General features: G+C 34.9%; 1 protein-coding gene across 7 annotated transcripts in view; it reads right to left on the bottom strand.

Moving 5' to 3' along the window:
* The window catches only part of PAM (peptidylglycine alpha-amidating monooxygenase), a 119,445-nt gene that overhangs the window by 13,924 nt on the left and 81,185 nt on the right, over positions 1–24,336 (bottom strand). For 6 of the 7 annotated variants that reach the window (XM_050328376.1, XM_050328377.1, XM_050328375.1 and 3 more), the window contains exons 13-16: positions 21,527–21,714; positions 20,543–20,614; positions 9,616–9,921; positions 4,459–4,588 (exon numbers count right to left, since the gene is read on the bottom strand). In XM_050328376.1, coding sequence (XP_050184333.1) covers positions 4,459–4,588; positions 9,616–9,921; positions 20,543–20,614; positions 21,527–21,714 — 696 coding nt within the window. The remainder of the gene's footprint in view (positions 1–4,458; positions 4,589–9,615; positions 9,922–20,542; positions 20,615–21,526; positions 21,715–24,336) is intronic. The other variant, XM_050328381.1, reaches the window with a different exon arrangement.

The raw sequence follows: 24,336 nt of genomic DNA, 5'->3' as shown, positions 1-24,336 counted from the left end.
ATTTTGTTAGAGCTTCCTAGTACAAGATTCAGGTCTTATGGTTCTTATCCTTCTCTGAGTATGGCTACAGAAGACTATAGGATACGATGTGTATTTCTCCTACCCCCACAACACTACACTCAGTTTTCAGGGTACCTAGAAAATATCGATAAACAACATTTAAGCATGTCACTCTTTCAGACATTAGGAACCAGGATTCACTTTCTGGAAGACATTTACTAGGCACAAAATTATCATATGCTTCCAAAAATATAGTTGTCTGCACCCTTACAGAGAAGTTGGCTATTACTCTAACCTGTTAAAAAATATGTTCAGCATTTAGTGAAGGTAGACAGAGTGTAAAATATTTTGAACAAAATTTAAGTCTAAATATTAGAAAATGGTATTTGACTGTGGATGAAAAATGCATGAATACAAGACATACTCCCCACTGCCACCTTGTATTTTTAAATCTATTTGCTCATCCCAAGAGAAATCCAGCTATGATTGATGCAACGTGGTAAACAAGAATATACTTTGTAGTCACAGAGAAGGCTATGAATAAAGCTATTAAAATTATGTATTGTACAGTTCTAGCAGCTTCACATCTCCATAACATTAAATATTTATATATCTAGAATTTTTAATGTGGAAAAGCAATATTGGCTTCATATATAACCAGACAAATCTATGACAGGATGTGTTTAAGCTTGTGCACAGGCCATGATTAAAAAATAATGTTTAGATATTGTCATTACTTATGGTAACTATTTGTAACTATTTAATTTCTGGCAGAAACCATTTCTGATAGAATCCTTTTTCACTATGAATGGGTAAACCCAAGGTGAGTTACTAAAACTCTCCACTGAGTTCTCCTAAACACTGCCATCGTGCTATAGGGAGACGCTGGATTAATGGTACTGGCACACAACGGCCTACTGGTGTGTACCTGCTTGTTTGACCATGATTCAGCAGGTGTTGTTTTATTCTTTACCATCAGTGACAGTAACCTGCCATAACAAGTTCTCTTGGTTTTAAACAGTCTTATTTTAAAAAGAGTCCAACACTTGTAAGGACTTGCTGTAGGTATGGATGACCACAACTGGAGAACCACCATTGCACAGACTGAACTAATCTTATTTTAATCTACACAGACAACCACAGAAAAGAATACCAGTGATGACAGGTATTGTACGACGAAAACCCCACAGAAAACACAATTATATCTGTGGAGAACTGAGTATCTAGACAACTTAAAACAATTAAGGCTTTCCTTGTTATGATTTTGGTTCTTAGTAACACTGTTGTCCAGACTTCTGTTCCCAGCTCTCCTGGGAACTTAGTCCTTTCAGTGTAAACAAGAGATTGTAAGGTATGTTATGCAAAGAAAGCCTAGTGAACTCTAAAATGACTTTTTGGGAGTGATCTTCCATGCATCTTCTCCTAGAAAGGAAGTTTGACAGGGAGGACAAATGGTATGCTACAGAATCACAGTCACTCTTCCTCCCAGCATTTGAGACCAATTTCCAGGCAGTCAATGTTCCTTTTTTTTAAGTGACAAATAAGAACACAAACAATGCTGAGTACTTCTAGCTTAAAAGGAGCAAGATCAAAACCAAATGACCAGAATAACTGAACACCTTACTATTATATGTCATATTGCTGTGCAACATCGTTTTCTAATAGGTTCTGCAATTTGATATTGAAGGCCGAGTAAAATCCGCTGCATATTTCACTATTTCCAATTTCAAACCCCAATGTAATCCCGTAGTTATGTTTTACTTCTCAGGTGGCCACTTCATACTAATACAAACAATTTGTTGCTAAATTTAACATCCTTCTGGTGGGCTACCTATTAAATTTAAACAGACCACCTGACCTGATAAACCCTGAAAGTACAACCCTGAGCTCTATTCTTGATCAATATCCATTACCATTGTGGTACTGTGCTCAGCCTGAATCTACCTGCCTATCTTGTTAAGAATGCAGTAACAAGAATGTAGCTCATATTCTTTAATATGTTCTTAATAAATTCCATGAAGAGCATACATTTTTCATCATAAAATGCAAAATAACTTCCAACTGATTCATTGCTTAGACAGCTGAATAGTTCAAATTTGTTTCATTCTGCCCAGCACATGCTGCAAATAGCAAGGACTGTTCCAAAAGTGAGGAGATAATGTGGTAAAAGAATTTGACTTATTTAAGATGATTTTATTTTTTTCAATCATGAACAGAAGGAATGCTACTGCCACTGAAAAGCTGCTACTATATTACAGAGCTTGTCACTGCATAACTGCTTTTCTAAAGCAGACAGAAGTTACCTTGTACAACAGTATATTCAACCAGCTATATTTAGTCAAACAAGGATCCACCTTTTGTGGTACATGTTAATAATGCATTGGAAACATTTGTGCATAGCCTAACAGCACAGATAATTTTTGTTTAATTTGCTTCTATACTATGCTTGTGAAGCATTGAAACAGAAAATAAATTCTGGGCTTTCAGGCTATTGATTTATCACATTTATGATCTGGCAAGGAATATTATACTCAATTAACTGTGTATTTGCAACTAATGGTAAACATTGACTTAAAAGCCTCATAACTTCTTATGCCTCCCCCATATGACTGTCATGAAAAACACCTTTCAAACACTATTCTTTTCTTGAAAAGTGAGAACACCCATTACTCCTTCCTTTTTCAGCGCAAGCCATGAAAGGGACACAGAATGATTTCATATGCCCATGACATACCCAAAGACAAAAAGGGAAGGCCGACTGGGTGAGCACATTTTTGTGTGCCTCTTCTCTGTGCCACAAGATATGGAACAACAGCTTAACCACCGACATGTTTTCCAAATACATTTTTAAGTCACCATATTCTGTATGAAACAGTGTTTTAGTCTGACTGATTTAGGGGTCCCTACCAACACCAGCTTTCCTATACACTGATTTAAGAAAAAGAGAAGAAAAAACCCTTAAAACTTGTGAAAAAAAAAATCTCTCATGAGTTAGGATTTAACATCTAGTCACCTTTACAGAAGGCCCAGAACAGCAGCTTATCTCACATCTTACAATGACTGCTGTCAAGGACAAAGCTAAGTTAAGTGAACATATAGTGCTACTGAACACAGCTGGTACGGATGTGGATTTCCAGACTACAGACCACAATTCTGATCTTCTTCTGCACCCACACTTAAGTTTTGTGCTCTGGATTGTTGCTATACCTCAATAGCCAGACACTCAAAAATAAAAGAACCATTCTATTTTCAAATATTTTTTCAATTCTTTCCCCAAAACCACAAAGAACAGCACACATATTCATGCAAAGGAGGACAAAAAAACCAAATTCAGTATCAGCTTTCATGGAATACATAAAGCCTGAGTAATACAAGTTGCATAATGCATCATCCTTTCAAATTTTATAGTCTATATTTATGTACACTTGAGCTGGAGAGATCACTGATGTATGAGAATAATGTATGAGAAGTAAATTATTGCCTTATCTGCTGCATTATGTTATTTAGTTGAAAACGCAAATAACTTACTTCCTTTCACAAAACACTGTTCTAAGCACAATTTCTTATTATAATATTGAGAATGTTGCCCTTCCATTTTTTAGAAACTATGGTATCTTGAAATGAATTCATCAGGATTTGAAGAAAACTCCTTACAATTTAGCCTTTTAGTTATATATATATGGAGAACAGATGATTAGAAAGAAGATAAAAACTAACATTTAAAAATGACTCCATAATATTATGTTACAGGCTAATACCATTTCCTCCTAGTATCCTGTTACAATTACATGGAAGTTTTTCAAAAGTGTTATATAAACACCTATACAATTTTAAAGGTCAAGGCATAAGGACACTGTAAAAATAAGGACAGTATTCTTTATTCGGAATGTTACTTCACAAACACTAGAAAAACAGTGATTTTAAAGTTTGGACTTTTTTTGGTTTGAGGGCTGCTAAATGTAGCAAATTTTATCAAATGAGTAGAAAAAAGTCTGGTTTGAGAGAGTATCTTCTAAGAATCCAATTTTGTTCAGTGTACATGAACAAAAAGAAGAATGAGGATACAGTGGAGCTAGCTGTGCATGTCTTAAATCCAAGTACTAATAGCAGTACACCACATGAAAATATCACTCACCCAAGCTAATTATTCCTGTTAAAACCCATGGAGAAGTAGGAATGATTAATCTTTGTGAATATCATACTAACACGGTCATACAGTTTAAGGACCTAATGTACTGTGTTCTTTTCCTCTGGAGACACATTCTTACTGTCTTAAGATAGGAATCCCATCATCTTGAATTGTCAGGCACCACTTCCATTCTGAGTCTCTGAAAGGCACTTTCAGCCAAAGAACTGATTTTTACATGGAAAAAGGGCGGTCTTCCCTTGAGAAGGTCTACAAACAGCACACATCAATTTGACCTTCTAACTTGCCATTCAGCAAGAGTCTCTACTTACTTTTCATCCCAAACGTGATCACCTCTGTGGAAGATAACAAGGTTATTTTCAGGGTCCAGAGCCAACCCAGAAACTTGGCCTAGTTTGAGGTCTAACCCAGGCCATTCCACAGCCTCTTCTATGTGGAAATCTGATGAAAAAACAAAATGAAACCAGACAATTATGCAGCGTGTTTATAAAAAAACACCAGACATGGTTAACTGGCATTTAGTATTACTATTGGGAATTCAATGGACATTTTCTTACATACAGTATTTCCATTAATGCATTGCAATTTAATCCAAGTATAGTTTTAATACAGTAAAGCAAGAACAAGCACTGGCATCTTGCTACATATAGGATGATAGAAATGTCAAAACCACTTTTGACTCCATTTTTTTTTCTCCATATTCTGAGGATACATGGACATAGACTCCAGAATTTTTAGGAGCTCTATAAATACTTTCTATACTGAAAGATTACAAAAATATACAACTACAATCCAAAATAATCAGCCAAATTTACATATTAAGCTATCAGTGTTTTATTAAAAAATGCATAACAAATACTATGAATGACTAAACCAACTACATAGTAGAAGTAATTGGTTCAATATTTTCTTTTTGTATAAATCTTTTAACACTAAGGAAAAACATACACAGAAAAAAGAAAAACAGTAAAGAGAAACAAATAAAACAGTAATTATGTGAAGTTTTCCTATGACATTTCTTACAGCCAACATATGCACTAGCTCTGGATAGTGCTCATATCTTAATTCAAATACTATATGCATAAGTAGGAAACAGACGTGTAAATCTGACTAAAAGGGTGAAGAATGGTAGAATATCTGTTATTGTTTATGGCATAACACACTGTTTTTAAGAAGAAATACTCTACAGCTTTTTAGTAACACAAATCTGATTTTCACACTATAACAACAGCACAGGATTCAGCAAGCTGTTGAACTGTTGAGAGGTCAGATACTTCCTGTGCTTGTCTTAAAGTGCGAAACTCCTCAACTAAGAGAGATGAACTCAGTCTCAACTTAAAAATTAATATTTAAAAGATAAAAATATGGTAACTTTAATCTCTGCTTTATGTAAAAACAGACACTGATAAAAGGCAAAAACAGTTAAAAATTTTAAAAACTTGCAGAGAGTTAAGTACAAGGTTTAATTTCTCACAGACTAACTGCTTAAATACTATTTGTAAGTGGTTGGTCTTGTGTTGCTCTGCCAGTATATTAAGACAAATGAACTATATTACCAAAAATAAAAAATGTAATGACAAGAAAATCACTCTAATTCCAATAAAAGAAAAAAAGAAAAATTCAAAAATGCCTTCTACATGTTAAGAAATCCATCACTGCTTCCTTTCAGAAATTAATTTTTTCAGCATAATTCAGATATTTTTACAATGCATACTTTGTATGTAGGTACATATAGCCAAACTGATGGTGAATAGTCAGCAATCTCCTGGAAGTTTTGTGAAACTGCTTCACCAATATTCAATGCATTTTGATAGCATCATGCTGTACTTTTCAACTTTCAGTTCACCCAAAGTTTGTGAGTTTTGCTGTGATCCTAAACACTAATCCATGGGGTACCATCTAGGCAGGTGAAACACACAAAGTGTCAGGGCATCCATGCTTTGAACGCAAGGCAGATCACACACCTTAACACACAGCATCCAAGGAGTTTGAAAGGGTTGAGCTGGAAGTGATCTTTCAATGAAAGGAAAAATTAAACGGAACACAATGTCTAAAATCTATAGGCCACCTGTGCAACCCATCTGTTGTGATAAGCATACCCTCCCCTTCTATCTCACTTGGAAGAGATGCAGTCTGAGCAGTAACTACAAGAATGCAGTGGAGGGAAAATCATCCTCCGCAATCTAGACAATGGACATACAAAACCAGTGCTGAAAACCTAGTCCAAACCAGGAGATAGGAGTTTTAGGTATCATAGCTAGAGTTGGTAAAATCTAGAGGCTTACACAAACCTAAAATAAACCTAAGGCAACTGCAGTGAATCCAAGACACTAATGAGAACCTTCTAAAATAAGAAGTTCTGCTCTGTAGAAATTTTAGCTGAACAAAAGCTTCAAGCTAAAATAAAAGCCATTAAGAAAAAAATTGATATATATTCACACTTCTGCTGAGTTCAGCTGATCACAGCAGGTGCAGCACCAGGTATATTCATGGATGTTTGGATTTTGAAAGGAATAAAAAGACAAAAATCCAGTGTCCCTTTCCTCACTTGCTCATCCCATATCAGTTCAAGCTAAATTGAAGAAAATTTGTCTATGTTTCATGTTACAGTGCCCCTTAGTTCCCAAGTCTTTAAAAAAAAAAAAAAATAGAAAAAAATATTAAAGGCTTAATGTAGGAACCCTAAATTTTGGCTTCTGTAAAATTCAGTCTTCCAAAAGACACGTACTATAAAATACAAAATTTTTATACTTTATGAAGTACTAAAAGATTTCTGATAAATCGAAACAATCAAATAAATGAATGTACAGTGAAATACAGTCTTATCACAAGAGCTCCAGCCTCTATACAACCTTTAGATTTCATCAAATTTTCCAAAACTGGTTAATTATTGTTACACATTCTTTTCCCTTTGCAAGTCTCATATTGAAAGTCCTTTCATACAGGTTTATCTTAAGGCAACTAGCTTTTTACAAACACTCACTAAATTTAGACTTCATTTATCTAAGACTTATTACTATTTCCCTACAAAAATAAGTGGTCCACAGAACAGTTTCATATGAGACCAAAGAAAATTACTTTTCCCATTAAAATAATTTACAATTTCTTTAAAAAGATCACCAGTTTTGTTGTAAATGAGATCTCTAAGTACCAGATCTTCTTTCTTTCAATTTAGAGTAGTTCCTCTCATATAAAAAAAATTAAATAAAGAATGACATAGATTTAGAACATCCAAGTCATCCTCTAATCCTCCACAAATGAAAGATTAAAGCCTTATTTATTGGCAAAATTACAATTCACTGTCCAGAATTCCCTGGAAGATCTTTCAAGCTTTTAGCATTACAAGTTTTAAGTCATACTGCATTTACTCCCTGCCACTGGAGTAGTAATTTAAATCTTGACAAATTAAGTAAGCACTGCATAAAGAAGTTTTTAAAACTGGAAAATTACACTCTTTGCCTTAATTAGGAGCTATAATTGTACTGGTTGCATGTTAAACCACCTGACTGATTAGTGACCAGTCTCAGGGTAACAAGCAGAAAGTAGTATGAAGTTATAACATTTATAACAACTTTACTTACCATATTGGCCATTTGCTTTTTCAGGACAGTTACATGTTTAAAATTGGAATATTTGCAAGACTAAAATATTAAACTGCTTTAATTTTGGTAATTATTGAACAGTTAACTTAATTTAACAACCAAGTCTTGCCCTAAGAATACTGGGGTTTTTTTCAATTCAATACAGTAAAGAATTTTACAAAGGGTGCAATTTTTTTCTTAAAGACAACTTGAAGTTCCATTTCGTCCTCTGAAGAGGAAAATTGTGTTATGGAAGATTTTGTTCTTAGATATATATATACTTCTCTAAGCAGAAACTAAACGTGCTTAAAGATGTTATTGCTACAGAAATTCTTCTGCCAAAAGATGGCGCTGGCAGCGTCTTCAAGTCAGAACTTCTGTCCTTAAAAGTAACAGACACTGAAAAAAACCCCAAACAATAATAATTAAGGAAATTTGAGTTTTCTTTTCTGCTGTACTTCAAAATTGCATAATTTTAAATTTATTTATTAACTACTCCTCCACCAAAAATTACCCACATATGAATATAGGGCTACTAACGTTACCGAGCAAATGCTTTCTGTAGTTAGAATTCATGCCATGAGATGTGCCAAACTAAGCCATTTATTCAGTTCACTGAGGCTTCCTCCTCTCAGTGAAAACAGAAGGGAATTTTTGTCTTTGCCTTCTATGCACCATGTGTTATTAGTCTGAACTAACTGCTTTTGCAGAAATGCTCATGCACATTACTCTTTTGAGCATTTAATTCCAGTGAGGTTTATAGAATTATTTATGATTTACACTTATGTCAGGCACATGGTAACATCCCACCTGTTTTTTTGCCCCTATGTCAACAGGATATACTTTAACTGCATAGCATAACACAGCATTGGAAAGTCCTTGTCTTTGCTTTTCAGTTGAACACAAATCCAGGATTTAGCTAAGCTTGATTATTGTAACAGAATCTCATATAAGTGGAGACAATACATGTTAACATTACAAATAGAAATAAAAATAAAGTGGATTATGAATGATATACATTTGTGTACAAGAGTACTTAGAAACATCAGGCTGTGTGGTTGCAACAAAAAAAGCAGGCATGTGTGGCCACAGCTTATGCATACAGATGGTTTCCATGCATATATTCCAGTTTATTTTATGAGATAGTTGTCATATGCTGTATTATCTGGCTTTCCACATTAGCAGGTAAGGCTTAGCACAGTCAGTATCACAGAGACCAAAATGCAAGTAAAACAAACACAATAGTTCCATGGCTTCTGCTGTCATAGAAACCTGAAGGGAAACAATTGCAATTCTAGAATAATAAAACAGCCTGTCTGAGAATATTTGAATAGTCAAGCCCAATTTGAAATCAATATGAAAAAAATTTTACTTCTCAAGAATTTTTCAGGATTAACTACTGCTCTTTCTGAATGAGAGAAAAAATATCTGATAGAATTACAGCAATACATTTTATAAAACTGTGTATCTGACAAACCAAGGTAATCAGAAAACTCATAAAATGTATTGATTATTCCATTGAACATTTAATAGAAGTTACTTGTACTAAAGTTCTTCATTTCCTGTGACTACTATATCCTGTATTTATCTTGTTTTAGTATAACTGATATAAAATCATTAAGTAAAAGTCTTAAGAGTAGGAAAAATACTCTCTTGTCCAGAAAGTACTGGTATTGTGCAATCACTAAACTTTCTTTCTTGACACGTGGAGGGGAAAGAACCCCAATGAAACACCTCTATAACAGAGGGAGAACACTTCCATAATTAAGAAAACTGCCATGTAAAGTATTTCCACCATGCCTCAACTGATATTCCCTTCAGATTTTGCTAATGTGGATCACAGCTCTTACAGTGCATTTCATTGTATAAAATTAACACCTAACCCACCTCCTGTATGTTCTTTTTCCCAGCTTCCCTCACCATGTTTAGACTGTTGCAAAGAGAAATGTCTGTTCTCTGGTGGCCTCAAAGTAGATTCTAGTCTGTGAAATTTGTGAATTCTGTCTCTGAGAAGAATAGTATTGTCCCTCTCATCATGATTTGTGATCTCTCTGGCAAGATCCTTCTTTTGGACTACATTAGCAATCTCAGCTACAAGATCTGATTCTGCCTTTTCTGTAGGTTTATGCTTATGCAAGTGCACAACATCTTCCCTTTCTCCTAGAAGCTTGGAAAGGAGTGAATAGAAATCACCTGTACAGAAAAGAGAAAAGATAACAGGAAAGGAGGAAGAGAAACAATTAAAATGAATTGTGTAATTTTAGAAAGCTTCAGCAAAATATATGGTAACAAAGTTATTCAGTTATTGGCAAAAGTAAGAAAGAGGAACTGTTCCAGCCTCAGGAACTGAATGAGTTTCAAACAAACTCTAGTTGTTATTGACTTTACATCACATATAAATTCCTACTTTTACCTGATACTCTGGCACCGAAAAATCATCACCTTTGCACAAATGTTCTTGGAAACATGGAACAAGAGAAAAAGCAAAAGGGAAAGGGAAAAGAAAAAAGGAAAAAGAAAATAGTATGCACATTTAAGTAAAAGAATATTTATGATGAAATTATCTGGATTTGCCAGGCTACTGCAGAGTTACTATATTTTCACAAAACAAAGCGGGAAAAATTATACAGTTTTATCAATTTTTCACTTACAAAGACAATAATAGACCATCATGATACATTTCTAAGCGTGTGTTTTTGAAATCTGTCATGTATAAGAAGCTTAGGCTGTAAAAAAACAAAGTTTCACATTTGCAAACAGATTCCACAGCACCCACTGTAGAAAAAAGACAAACTAGTAAAGCAGAATGATCCATTATACTTGCATTTATTAATTGAGTCTGAGTCCTGTCCCTCCACTTAATCCAAATGATAACAGTCCTTAGTCATGATATCATCTGGCAATGCAGGGAACAGTATTTTTATCCCTATAACTTTCTTAAACATCAACAAGAATTTCAGTTGATTCCAGAATAATAGCTCAAAGCACAAAAAAAGAAAACAGAATTTATTAACCAATTATCTTGGCTTAAAATCAACTGCGTCATTTGAATGGAAAAAGACAGTCAATGTGCTTTAAGAGTTAATGCAAGTAGGTATACTTGTATTGCAAGTACAATTCACTCGATTAAAAATCTGTATTATTTCATGGTAGGCTATATAAGACATTTTCTAGAAAAGCAAAACTACAACTAATGAAGCTTTCACAAGAAACAAACAACAAGAAAACCGAAACAGAGGGAAAAAAAACAACCAAAAAGCCATCCAGAACCAGAAATCATCCCTTGCAGCCTAGGACAGAGGAAATTAAGTCTTTTGCAAATGAACCTAAAAGGATCTGTCATATTATTAAACAGTCCCACTTCAATGATTTTGAGTAGGGTTCCATTCCTTGCTCTTGAAAATGAAACATCCCAGATGACATCTTCTGTCAGAAAATAATTACTGAAGAAACAAGGCCCATGAAATTAACAAAGCAAATTAGAGAAGAGAGAAAGTCGTTAAGCTACATAACAAATATGAAATATCTGCTTCAAAGGCAATTGTGAAGCTAGAGCACTCCATCATCTTAATCTTGTCATTCAATGAGTACAAGTACTGATTCAAAACAAATCCAAATATTTTAAAAGTATGATATCATAGTGGATACAAACCCTACTTATTCTGAGAAACATTTGGTACTAAAATACTCTATATTGGCCTTTTTTCCCAACATTTTAAAAAAATGAGTTTCATATGCCCGAATGTTTTATCAATGGCTGGAGACCCACAGGACAACTGACTTCCCTAGAAGCAATTATTTCCAATGAGAGGTCTCAGTGGTAAAAGCAGTGTTCTGGCCAACATAACTTGAAAAATCCCCCTTCAATCAGCAAGTCTGGTCTATTTTAAACTGCAGGCCTTTTTAAAGCAAGTTTAGTGATACTTGCCCAGTTCACTCTCTCCTATTTCTGTGCCAACATTCTAATCAACTAACTTGTAATTATTGGTTGCAAAAGGAAAGCAGCCTACAGTTTGTATAAAGGTTTCAGAATGCTAACTCACAGGACATATGCTCATTCTACTTGAATAAAAAAGTTTGACAGCTTCATGCTTCAGCCAAAGGCATTGCATTCTACCTCAGTTGTGCAACTGTTGCCACAGAATAATTAACTCACCCTTTAAAATAGATACTCCATGTTGATTAAAAGAAAAACAACAACCAACAAAAAACCAAAATATCAAAAAGTGCTTTAGCTTACTTGTCTGATATTAGCTCCCACAAAACAAACTGGTACAATATAGGGCTCAATAAAGGCCATGAATAAAAGACAGCAACGGAATTCAACTTAAAAACAAGGCAAGTCCAGGGAAGAATTTTTGAGGAAACGTGCTTTCATAAAAAATTCTGGTAGTCTTTATGGAAGCTGTTAATCAGGAATTCAACTTCAAGTAGGGTGATCGGTTTTGGTTTTCTCCTAGCACTGATTCAATAATCATAAAATATATGAGGAACCTTCAAACAGTGGAGTACAGAGTGAGGCAGTTTGAATATGTTGCTAGCAGTGGCTATAAATGAGACATTTTCCAAGCTGAGTTTGTCCTGTTGGTGCTTTCATTAAGTAGGGGTTCTGTAACCACAGCAGCTAAGAACATTTAGGAACTGTCCGAGTGTATGAAAAAGGTGTGCCTGAGAGTGTGGAAGTGTCCTGAATTGTAACCCTTTCCTAAAGTAATGTGTTTGAAGAAACAAGTATGAAATCTGTACACCTTAAGCCTAAAAGACATCCATCTACATATCTGCCCAGAATCTCCATATTCTTGGCACAAACACAAGGTTGAAGTCTTCTGTCACGTTTCTTGGTATCCAGATCAACTTGAGAGTACTTACATAACACAGATGTGTGCAGATGTGAAAGTGATGAATTTAAGTTTCCTGATTACTTAATGTACGCAGCTGTAGCTTGAATTCCACACATTGAATGGAGGTCCAATATTATCTGGGACCAACATTTTTCGGCTTTGGTCGTGATCTCCAGGCAGATTCCAATAAATTTGTAAGCAGTGTAATTTTAAGAAGTAGCTCAGAATTCACTACAGGCTAACTAGCAAAGAGCAGATTCATGTTGATTCTGATTAACAATTGCTCTCTGCGAAGCAATATCCAGCAAACATCAAAGCACAATCTTGTGTTGCTGCTTTACAGCTGTCTTGTACCAGCTGGAACAGTTGAAAGACGTTGTTTGCCTGAAGATACTCAGTGGGAAAGGAACACCAGTGAGATGCAATGTGTCATCTGTTTGGTCTTGTTTGAGATGAGTCAGCCTGGCCTTTAGAATGCCTGGGTGTGACTAGACAAAGACAAGGGTGAATAAACAACTCGCTCTTATTGAAAAAAATGAATTCTACCAGTGCAGTCCCTGTGAAGCTGCTTGATTAGGTCACTTTCAGAGAGAATACTTACAGGCACCTCTTATGGGTAAGCTATCAAAACACTTTATTCTACAAAAAAGATGATTGGTTACAAATACCTACAAGTTTACTCTCTTCTGGAAGAAGTGACAGAAGTCAAGACCAGCATCTCCAGAATTAAACGATGCACAACCATATTCCAGTAAGTTTAAACTTCTGACGGTGGTTTGACACTACCAAAACTCTTTTACAGAACAGTGTTTTGGTAAACAGTCATACAAACAAATAAAATCATAACATTGGCAACTTAATTGAAAAACATGAGAACTTCATCTGATCTCAATACAAGGTCAGATTAGTTTAAGGTTAACAAAGCAGTTTATTTATGTAATGTTTTTAGTCATGTGGTTTAGGTAGTCCTGTGATGAGCAGGGAGTTGGTTTTAATGATCCTTAAAAGTCTCTTCCAAATCAAGATGTTCTACGATTCTATGTCTAAAACCAGTCCTTTTTTTCCAATGCTAGAGGCCAAGTTCCCCAATTTGCAGTGAGCAGTCGCTGTCCATGGTCCTTCATCAGCACAGCATTGTGCTGTTGGAAGCACCAGTTTCCAGTTTAGATGAAGTATCTAGCCATGGTGCTGCAGGATCAAGCTAGATAGATGGGAATTTCAGCCACGGTAAGCCTGTCCAGAGAGCCTGAATGAGCACCTGTTAAGATACATAGGTGAAACTCATTTTGCTGCATTTTAGAAAAAAAGGTAAGACACTGTAGTGGTGTCTGAGAATTTTCATCTCCAGAATCTGTATTTTTATCATAATGTTTCACTGAGATGGTTCAGATAGGCTCCCCAGTCTGTTACTGGTATTCCAGACTTTATGTTGTTCCTTCCAAACTTATGACTTTGTCCTATCCTAATAGAATCAGGAAACAACCTTTCATAGTTGACTTTGAGCTTCCCAATTATCTCTGAATAAAATAGAGTGTATTCTAAGACTGCATGTATCTTGTTTAGTGAGTTCAACTCGCAAAAGTGGTCAGGGCTTCTGCCTCTTCCTAAGTACAGAAATCATGGTCTAAACGACATGAACAACAACTATGACTTTGGCTCACTTTGAATCTCATGTAATGTCTATGTTATATTATTTTTCTTTGCCATCTTTGGCTCCTAGATGAAGCTACCAAGGTCATTGTAAGAGGCATATATAAGACAACATTGCTGGTAGAAAAGAAGGGAAGAAAGACATGGAAAGACAATGCATAAGTGAACAAAGTCTAATGCCTGTTTCAAATGACACTGGACACAGTTTGACGTAACAGGTCAAAACAATTTCCAAAATGTCTTCTAGTCTGCTATTATTTTTCGTGCAAATCATGATAGACTCTGTTGCTTTGATGAAAGCATTGCAAGGATACATGAGAACCAAAAAATATTATATAATATTAAGGCTGTGTTCTTTTTAAAGGGATTTGAGGGGCTGAAAGAAATAGATAGGAAATGAAAAGATTAAGCTGCTCTAGAGATTCTTGGCCATCCTCACTGCCCTAAGTAATGTGCACTTATAGCGCAGCCAAACTGACATGTCTGAAGAACCAGGAATCACATCTGCTCTCAAGGCATTTCTAAGCAGCTTACAGAGCTAAAAAAAGGATAGAAGAAAAGGTTAAAAAAAAAAAAAATTTCTCTTTTTTCGCTGTCTGCATGTCCCTAACAAAGGGTTTTACTACTACTGCAATGTAAATGCACTTTCTTTGGTTTTTATTCAACTTTGTTTTTCTTCATCTGTCAAAATATTTTAATGTAGAAATGTTTTGAAAGTCCAAGCACAGTTTTTAAAATTAATGGGTTATAGGAGTTTCTAACTGGGAAATGTTAAAGCTCGGTATGACGGAAGACAAAGAATCTTCACTGAGGATCACACTTTGTTACAAGCACGTGTTCTTCATCAGAAAAGCAGAACCTGATACTCAAATCCAAAGTCCCTTGCAGATAGATACCTAACTGCCCTATTCTTTTCTTTCCTTCCCAACCAGTAGTAAGTTCACGACAAGCACCAATCATTTTGTTACAATAAAATATATTCACCAGCTACTGCTAGACGACTAGTAATAAACACAATGGTTTTACTACACAGGACCTTACTGTGTTCATTTCAATATGTTACAGACATTGGTAATTCAGGCACAGGGTACACCAGTTCTGCTCAAATTTCTATTTCATGCAGTACATACTTTTAAATACATTTAATCTCACAAAACATATGTGAGGGTATGTTTATTATGAAGAGTAGTTCTGCTATCTTCAATTTCTTTCTTTTAAGCCTCATTATGCTTTATTAAAGAAAAACACCAAAAGACAGGAAAATAAAAAAGGAAAACATTTTGTCAACAACCACAAAAATAAATAATGTCGGTTTGGTTTAAATTTGTGATATGACTACATAATTTCTCTGAACTCTTCCTCTACTAATACAGTGTACACTTCCATTTCTTCAGACACATTAATGACATTAAAAGCTGTTTTTGTAGTTTTCATTGATAAGTAGCCTTTATATTATGGAAAATACACAGGAAATATCCCTCTACAATTTTAAGAACCAGAGAACATAAACCAGGTATCAGACAGTGAAGACTGAATTTAAAATTACTTCTTTCCATGCTTGTTCTACGCCTTTCCTGCTTAGGTATGTGCTGAAGATGCTTTCATAGAGATTATGAATAACCTTATCCTAACCAAATCAAAGGCTCATCTTTTATTTACAACTTCGAGCAAGATCACTCAGTGCTGAAACAGCAAGCAAATCCCCTGAGATTCCAAGTCTTCCTAATTACAATTCTCTAATGGTGTGTATCACTCTGAGTGTCTTTCAGTAGCATTGTCTTCCAAGGTTTAATTCAGTCACTTTTATCTTACTTTTGTACTCTATTTAAGGGACCTCATATTATCTCTGAGCACCAAACATGCATCCCAAGCTTGAAAACATCTAAAGACTTTCTTATATGTCTGGCCTTATTCTAAAATTGTCTCTAATTTCATTCTACGCATCCCACATCAATACTGGAAAGTGAATCTGTCTTCTGGTTTGAGCCTCTCCTAAGAATTTTAAACTACCTTCCAAACTGAACTCCTCTCAAAATTATGACAAGATCATTTTAGAAAGTAATGTAACTCATGCTGGCATAAAAACACATCACATCTCATATTGGTTGATGCTCCTTGCACAGATTTCTCATGTAATACTACGAAAAAAATACACCACTTCATTGAAAGTTGCTGCTCTGCTTGAAAAACTAAGTACCTGCCTGCACACTGATTTGCTTTTCCTCTTCCACATCTATCCCACAAGACATTGTAGGCCTCCCTTCACATTCCCCCTGCCCTTTTTTTTTATCTTGAGGAAGCAAAACAGAGATGAGGCAGAAAAAGGAGGAGCTATACTTTCTTCTTCCACTTAAATCAATTGGAAATTTCTACCCCCGATACAAAAAACCCTCATTCAGTACATTTTTATTGTGTGAGTTTTTCACAGAAATGTACAACTGAACAACTCAGACATTTCAGTTTCTCAGCTCAGTAACTTCTGAATGCTGACTCGAACTGTAATATTATTTTAAATATAGTAGGTTTAACAGGATTCCAGTTAAACCACTCAGCTGTGAAAAAGGGGGTCATATGAGCCTATCTGAGACATTTCAAAAGAGAGATCTTAAGTTCACTTACGTTGAACTTTCCCATCTGAACTCCTGGAATAACTTGTTCTCATGGCAATCATGAAATAACGAGAGATAAAGGAAAAAACCCACTATACTGGCAGTACAACTGACTAATATTGAGAGCAAAAGAACTGCAACTTTGACTCTCACTTCAGATTTTGTCACCAGAGGCAAAAAATATGTAACTATTTTGATACTAACTTCTAAGTTCCCTAAGTCAGAAAGAAGTAAAAACATACTTTTATAGGTGTCACAATAAACATAGTATCAAAAGTAAAATGTAAATTCTCTTTTCTCTCCCATATATGTATAAGTAATGTATACAGGCCTACACACACTCTTCCAAAACAAAACCAAAATCTAATTTTTGGTTTCTATGCTGCTAGTCAAATTTTAACTCAAGCCATCCTCAAATTTTGCTTTAAAACATTTGAACATAATTATATTTATTTTATCAGGAAAAAAATCTGCCCCTTCTCCTTCAAAAAGTTTATGATTACATCTGATGACATATCAAATTGTGAGCCAGCCAACAAACTAAATACTGGACATATGATTAACCATCACCTGTCTATTCCTTACTTGTTTTAAAGAAACTACTCTTGCTATTATGTTTTTATTGTTTATATGCACAGCCTTCAGGTACACCAGCAGTGAAATTTCTCTGTAGCAAAGGTTGCTTCACTGCTTGCACACCAAAACAAACCAGAACTCCATTATACTATATTATGCCACAGCTTACAGACAGGAAAGTGATGAACAAGCAGAATGAAACACATTTAGGCCTTTTTTCCACAGGTAAAGACATATAGCACAGATGGTGAATGCTGACAAATAAATGTTTTTTGCACTACTGTCTCTATTGAGTATAATTTAATGAATCTTCTACTGATGAACAAAAAATAAACATACATAGTATTTGTTTTACTACGGACCTTATGCTTCAGCAGGAATAGCAAACTCTGCAATATGCACAAATGTTTAAATCAATTGTATTTCCTACAATAATTCACTTCCTATGCACAGTTTACCTTCACCAAACAATGATGCTGCTGTTTCAGAAGCAATATAACAAGGTCACTTTCATTAAGGTAAGTTCAGTTAAATTTTAACACAATAGGGATTTAGCTTTGTCTTCACGTGGAGTGCTGCTTTGCTTTGTGATGTTTACTGCTGATTTCAATATATTTGCATTGCTTATTAATGTGCTTCTGATGAGTGAAGATGATGAAATTGAAAATTTAATGTAAAAGCCGTGATAACACCTGGAGGTACCAATATAATAAACTGCCGGTGTGTGGTAGGAGGTACAACTAAACCTATGCCCAGGTCAACACATGATATTCACAGTATTAGCAGGCAGATACATAGCAGGATTTTTTTCCTTTTTGAGGCAAAAGCCTAGATTTAAGAATACTGACATAAAAATTGTCTCTGTGAGGACACCTCTAACCTCCAGATTTGTAAGTACCTCCATGGCAGCATAATTCAACAACTATTTCAGTTTCAGTGAAGGAACAGTGTTTACTTCAGTCACCTGAAACTAAGAAGGGAAACATAAGTTGCTACAACGTAATGAATCATAGAGGGAAGAAACACATGCAAGATAAACCAAAAAATTATGGAAAAATTGTTGAAGTGCTTTCTTCAGAGCAAATCAAAGGCTCAACTTACTGAGCAACAGCTCAGGAGCAATGGAACTAATCAAAGCCTCAGTTTTGGTAGCTCTGTGTTTTGTAGATAAGGTTATCAAATGTATGTCATACCAGACCACAAAGGTATAAGTATGTCATACCAGACCATAAAGGGAAAGAGTTATGTCCTTTATCTCACTGAAAGTATGAATATTTGTATAATGACCTTAGCCTTGGTGGTTAAGCTATTTTCTTCTGTCCCCCCCTGCCCCTCCCTCCAACCTGTAGAATTTTCTGGTCACTAAGGTCTTGTTCAAATTTGGCTGGTGTTGGTTAACTCACTAAATTTACTTGAGGAGATGGACAAGTTGGCAGCACAACTGCATAAAACGGATTTGTCCCATAAAACCGATTCCAATTGCTATGAAACTTTTATAGGCACATTTTAGCGTACCGTTTTCAGCGCCTGGTTTTCCCAGTGTATCTTATCAGGTGCTCACCAAAACACACTTTCTAAACCAGCCACCCAACTTTCCCTCTTTGGAGACAAAAATAAACCCAAACCTGATCTGATTTTTCCTTTTTTTTTTTTTTTTTTTTTTTTTTTTTTCTGACTCAGATATAATTCAACTGAAGTTAGAGCTGTATCAATATAAAATTGAAGACAGGCTCCTGTAAATGACAGGAGAATTTACCTTAAGCTAACAATTAAGAACATGAAATGAAATTCTCTCATGGCAACTCCTGCATTTTGCTATGTCATATCATGAACCCAACTGATTTCAAATGGACAAAACAATGCACTGTGTTTCCATAGAAACACATTAGATGAGGATATATACTAAACAGTGGTCTCAGCAAACCAAACTGCATTGCAGAAATGTGCCTTTGAAGTACATTTCAAAGACAAATGAAAAAGATTGTAAAAGCAGGACCTTGTTTCACTAATTTTTTTCAAACAATAAAGAATTCAATAAAACACAGAGATAACCAGAACCTTGACCAAATGTCAAAGCACTTATTAGTAATATAAGGGTGAAGCAGCTTGCCAGCATAAATCTTGATGTAAATTTGGAAGCAAATAGTTCATTCTGTTCTGAAACATGCTTAAGGAGTTTGAATTGTTTTTCTTTCTTAAAAAACACATCTTGAATTGACTAAGATAAATTTTAGGTACATCATTGCAAATATTGTCCCTAATAGTTCAGTGTACTTTCAGTAAGATGATTTTACACTCTAGAAGCTACTTTTTATGTAACTGTAACTTAATTGAGTTGACTCTGCAGATCGGCAGAGTACACAGAAAATCTAACCCCTTTGTGAGACATTATCAAAAATTTTAAATGCTGCCCCAATCTTTGCTCTTCTTAAAGGCAAAAGGAAATTTGCCTTTATTTAGTCTTTGAACTTCAACACTGTTCAATGAAAACAGTATGAAACTGTAGCTGATGAGACATTTTCTCCTTAGTGCCAAGAAATCTTGATTTTAAGCATTATTTATCTAATAGCATATGAATCAAAAGAACTTTAAAGTACAGTATTAATGTATCTCTGAAACATAAATAATATTCAGAATATTTCTAAAAGGTTTATAACAGTCCTGGATTTTTTTTCTGCAACTAAGTACTACACACATTTCTGCATGAGTTGTTAGGCATATCTGCACATATACACAAACACAATTAAAAATAATTCACTATTAAACATTAGCTGCACTCAATTCACTGCATGTACAATACTGAAGCAAAAGAACATTTTTCCCTGTTACATATGTAGTAATACAAACTGAGAAATCACTGAAGAGCTAAGAGCAGAGCGTTACTATAGGATATATGCACGTACACATACATTATAACCTTTGTTAGAAAAATTAAAGAACAGGAAAAACTAATAAGATTAAAACGCACTAATAAATTTTATTTGCAAGGTTAGAGATCAGTGGTAGACTATTCTTTTTGTATTATTATTTATATAGCATTTTTAAAAAATTTATAACTCATTAGCAATCAGGATATAATTTATCAGTATTTTACATTAGTGAGTCCTTCACTTGACATAGAAATAAACAAGTACCTACCCTGATCCAAAATGTCTTTCTCTTCTTTTTTTGCCTGATGCAGCAAAGAACTTGTATCACTATCCTTGGCTTCTGAAAAATAGGTTTAGAATATGATGTTAACCCCTGCATGTGAAGGGAATTGAGTATCTCCCTACTGAGGAAAAAATGCCCCTCTAAAATGAACATTTTGTATTTTTATCTATCCATAGCAGTTGTACCAAAAAATGCCGTAGCAAAAGAACTGGAATAAAAAATTAAGATTTGTCCTTCGAACATAGAAATAGAAATAAACACAGAAATAAAAAATATGCATAGAAATAAACAAGCACACACTGTGATCCAAAATCTCTTCCTCTTCATTTTTGGCCTGCTGCAGCAAGGAACTTGTATCACTATCCTTGGTTTTTGAAAAATGGGTTTTAGGATATGATGTTAACCTCTGTGTGTGAAGACAATTGAGTACTTCCCTACTGGGGAAAAAAAATGCTCTTCTGAAATGAGCATATCCATTCTAGGTTTACCAACCAATGCAGTAGTAAGATTACTTCTGTATAATACTGTTGCTGCAGCTTATATGCCTACTCGTGTTCCATGTAAACATTCAATTCCTTCCATAACAAGGCAGTGGGATCCGAAAAACTATGGAAATGTTACAATTCAGTTTTGTAGGAAATAGATAAAAGATAAAGCAAACATTAAAAAATTGTTAATATAAAGTTTATCACAGAAAAAGAGGCCAATCTTTAGGGTATATAGACCATAGAGCTATAAAAATGTTGAAAGTTGGAAGTCAACATTAGGAAGAAATGGACAAAAGACTATAGCAGATATTTCCACCAAAACGACCAGTAGAATCCCATAAGGGTTTATTAGTTTGCAATTTGAATTTTATGCAGAATTGCATTACCTCTTTATGAGAATTTTGCATATCAAAACAACACAGGGAAACACATCAGTGAGGGTAAGACAACCTGAATAAAATGGATTGCAAGTATTTCTCACCTTCATGATGCCCATGTGTCATCTTCAGCATGTCAGACTTGACTGGAATAGGAATATTTGCCTCCTGTGGAATATTTCTGAACATCTCAGGGTTTGCATTCTGAGTGCAGGTCATATATGAGACAGCATGCTTGGCTTCCATATAGTACATAATGTAAAAATTACACATTTCGTCATTGGCTGTACCCCTACACAACAGAAAAGATGTGGCAATTAGAAAAAAGGACTTGAATATAGCTGTTATTTAATTCATCCTACTTGTTTAATAGAATATTAAAAAGTAGCAATGAAACATTTAGAAGTCCCATGCTAAAACATGTAATAGCTTCACTGCAGCGAATACCAGAAGTTTCTTTTCGTTGATACTGGAGAATACCAGTTTGCACAAACTCCCCATGTACCTCAGAAATTCCTAACAATTTTGCTTTGATTCTACAGAAAATTGCACCACCTATTTAAACAGCTCTTCCTTCTCGTTTCCCCAGTATACTCCAGTCCACACAGTGCCATTAACTATGCACACATTCTGATGAAATATGACAGAATTGCATCATTCATTACATCACTATTCATACACTTCTCTGTCAATCTTGGGCAAATGTAATTTGAAAGTATTGCAAATAACATCTATGTTTGATGTCAGTGGCTATGTTTTATGACAAATCTTCCCCCTGCTCCCATGTTCACACTGGTTCTAAAGCAGCAAACCTTAATTTCATTACATATTAAGATACCATAAGTATCTCTTAAAGAGAATACAGCACTGTCATCTTGAGAATAACTTGTTTGTAAGCTTCTGTAACAAAAACATGAGTGCAAGGGGAATGATTAAACACTAGCAAAATACAGTTCTTTGATAAATGTTGTGCGTGTATTTGAAACAGAAGAGGTTCTTTTGTACTACTGCATAATCCTGTCTTCAATAGAAAAAACAGCTGGTACAAGAAGATTTTTTTTTGAAAAATATTACTTTGTGAAGCAGACCATACAGGGCTCTCTACAACTGTGATCTGTTCCTGTTTTTTCCTCTGCCATATAAGGTGACACCTTTTATTTAGAACTACAATGCTAACAATGGAATAAACTAGGATTTTTAAAGACAAGTTTCCAAAATAAAGGGGTTTACATTGAGATTTTTTAATTAACTTTCACAACTAACCAGTAAGCCACACTCATAAAAGAGATACAGGGGTGGCCTATTAGCTGTTTTCAAAAGACGTCAGCACTGACTTTTCCAGCAGCATCCTGCAGCATTCATTTGTTCACCATAGCAACAATAATGATACAAGCCAGAGGCGAGACACGGGGAACAGAGGAGAAGAGACTGTTTCAAAAGGGGAATTGGTATTTTTCCATGCATTGAAAGTTTAGCATCCCTTGGAGACCACAAAAATGAGGCTCGGACTGGGCAAGCTCTGCTTAAGCTCTTAGAAAGCATTAACTTCACTGCTGGACCTCCAATATCTGCCACTATAATTGCTTCCTCTTTAAAACTTCAACAGAAAAGGGGATATGGAAACCACATGAAACCTGGTTCACCTGACACATGTTACTGTCTAAGCATTTGTGTTGGTTTAATTACAAATGGCAACTAAGTACCACAAAGGCCCGCACTCTCCCCAGTCCTGCCCACCTCAGAGTGGGGTGACGTAAAACTTGTGGTAAAGTATAATACTACCAAATAATAATAAATAAATAACACTGAAAAATAGTAATACTAAAAATACTAGTAATAGTAGTAATAAATAATGTTATTTATACTATATATTTATATGTGATATAACAATAATATACATAAAAATAATAAAATACTATTTATAATGATAACAATAACTGTAATGAAAAGGACAGAGACTTTTCCCATTGAAAGCATACTAGTACATTGAAAGAAATATAATATACCCTAAATTGTCCTAGGACTGTTCCTTAAACTGTAAGGATTATTCAGCAAACAGGAACTATTTTTGCAAGTTCCAGAAATGTGACAGAAACTTTTCAAACTTGCAAATAAAAGATCAGCAATTAAATCAAGGTTTTAGATAATTTTTTTTAGTGTTATGACCTTTGTAAAAACCTCTTCTCAACTCATTTTACCTCAGCTGTTACTCATCAGTATTTTAACTATTCAGTGCAAGGTCATAAATCCATGTTGAACCCTCTACTGAGATGCAATCTTAGGGTTCTCGGTGCATTAAAATCTCTTTCCTTGGGATGCTGCAGCACATACTCACAGACTGGAGAGATTTCTGCAGGGCATCTTCATATTTCTACATATGCAATAGACTATAGTTCAAAGAGCCAGAGACAGTTAAGAGAGTATTAATATTACATCTATTTTTATAGCTGTATTTGTCAACTTGATCTTGTAGGGCTACGTCTGCCATCTGCAGCTGAATAGCATCACTGACTAACATCATTCAGATTTTCCTTTTTATCATTGTTATTAATTTCTGGTTTGATTGTTCTTCGTAAAAGTCTGTATATTTTCATATGGAAAAAAGTTAACTGGTGTACTGGTCCAAATTTTTAAGGTTAGATTTTACAACAGGTCAAACTATAAACTTTTTTTCTGGAATAATGCAGAGAAATTGGGAAGCTTTATTATTTCACTATAAACAGTCAATAATGTCACCTTGTTAAAAATGTATTTTCTAGAATTGATATTCTCTAGCCTTCTCTAAGCCCAACATCTGACTAAGGTGTTTGGCAGCAAAGCTTCACTGGAGAAATATTCTGAACACTTCAGCAAAGCGAATATTCACGTAAGCAAAGTCAGTGAACATTGTGTACAGTTAAATCTTGAACAGACT

Source organism: Myiozetetes cayanensis, unplaced genomic scaffold (genome assembly GCF_022539395.1).
Source record: "Myiozetetes cayanensis isolate MyiCay16 unplaced genomic scaffold, myiCay2020 scf4, whole genome shotgun sequence".
Classification (NCBI taxonomy): Eukaryota; Metazoa; Chordata; class Aves; order Passeriformes; family Tyrannidae; genus Myiozetetes; species Myiozetetes cayanensis.
This window is presented reverse-complemented; position numbering and strand designations above follow the sequence as displayed.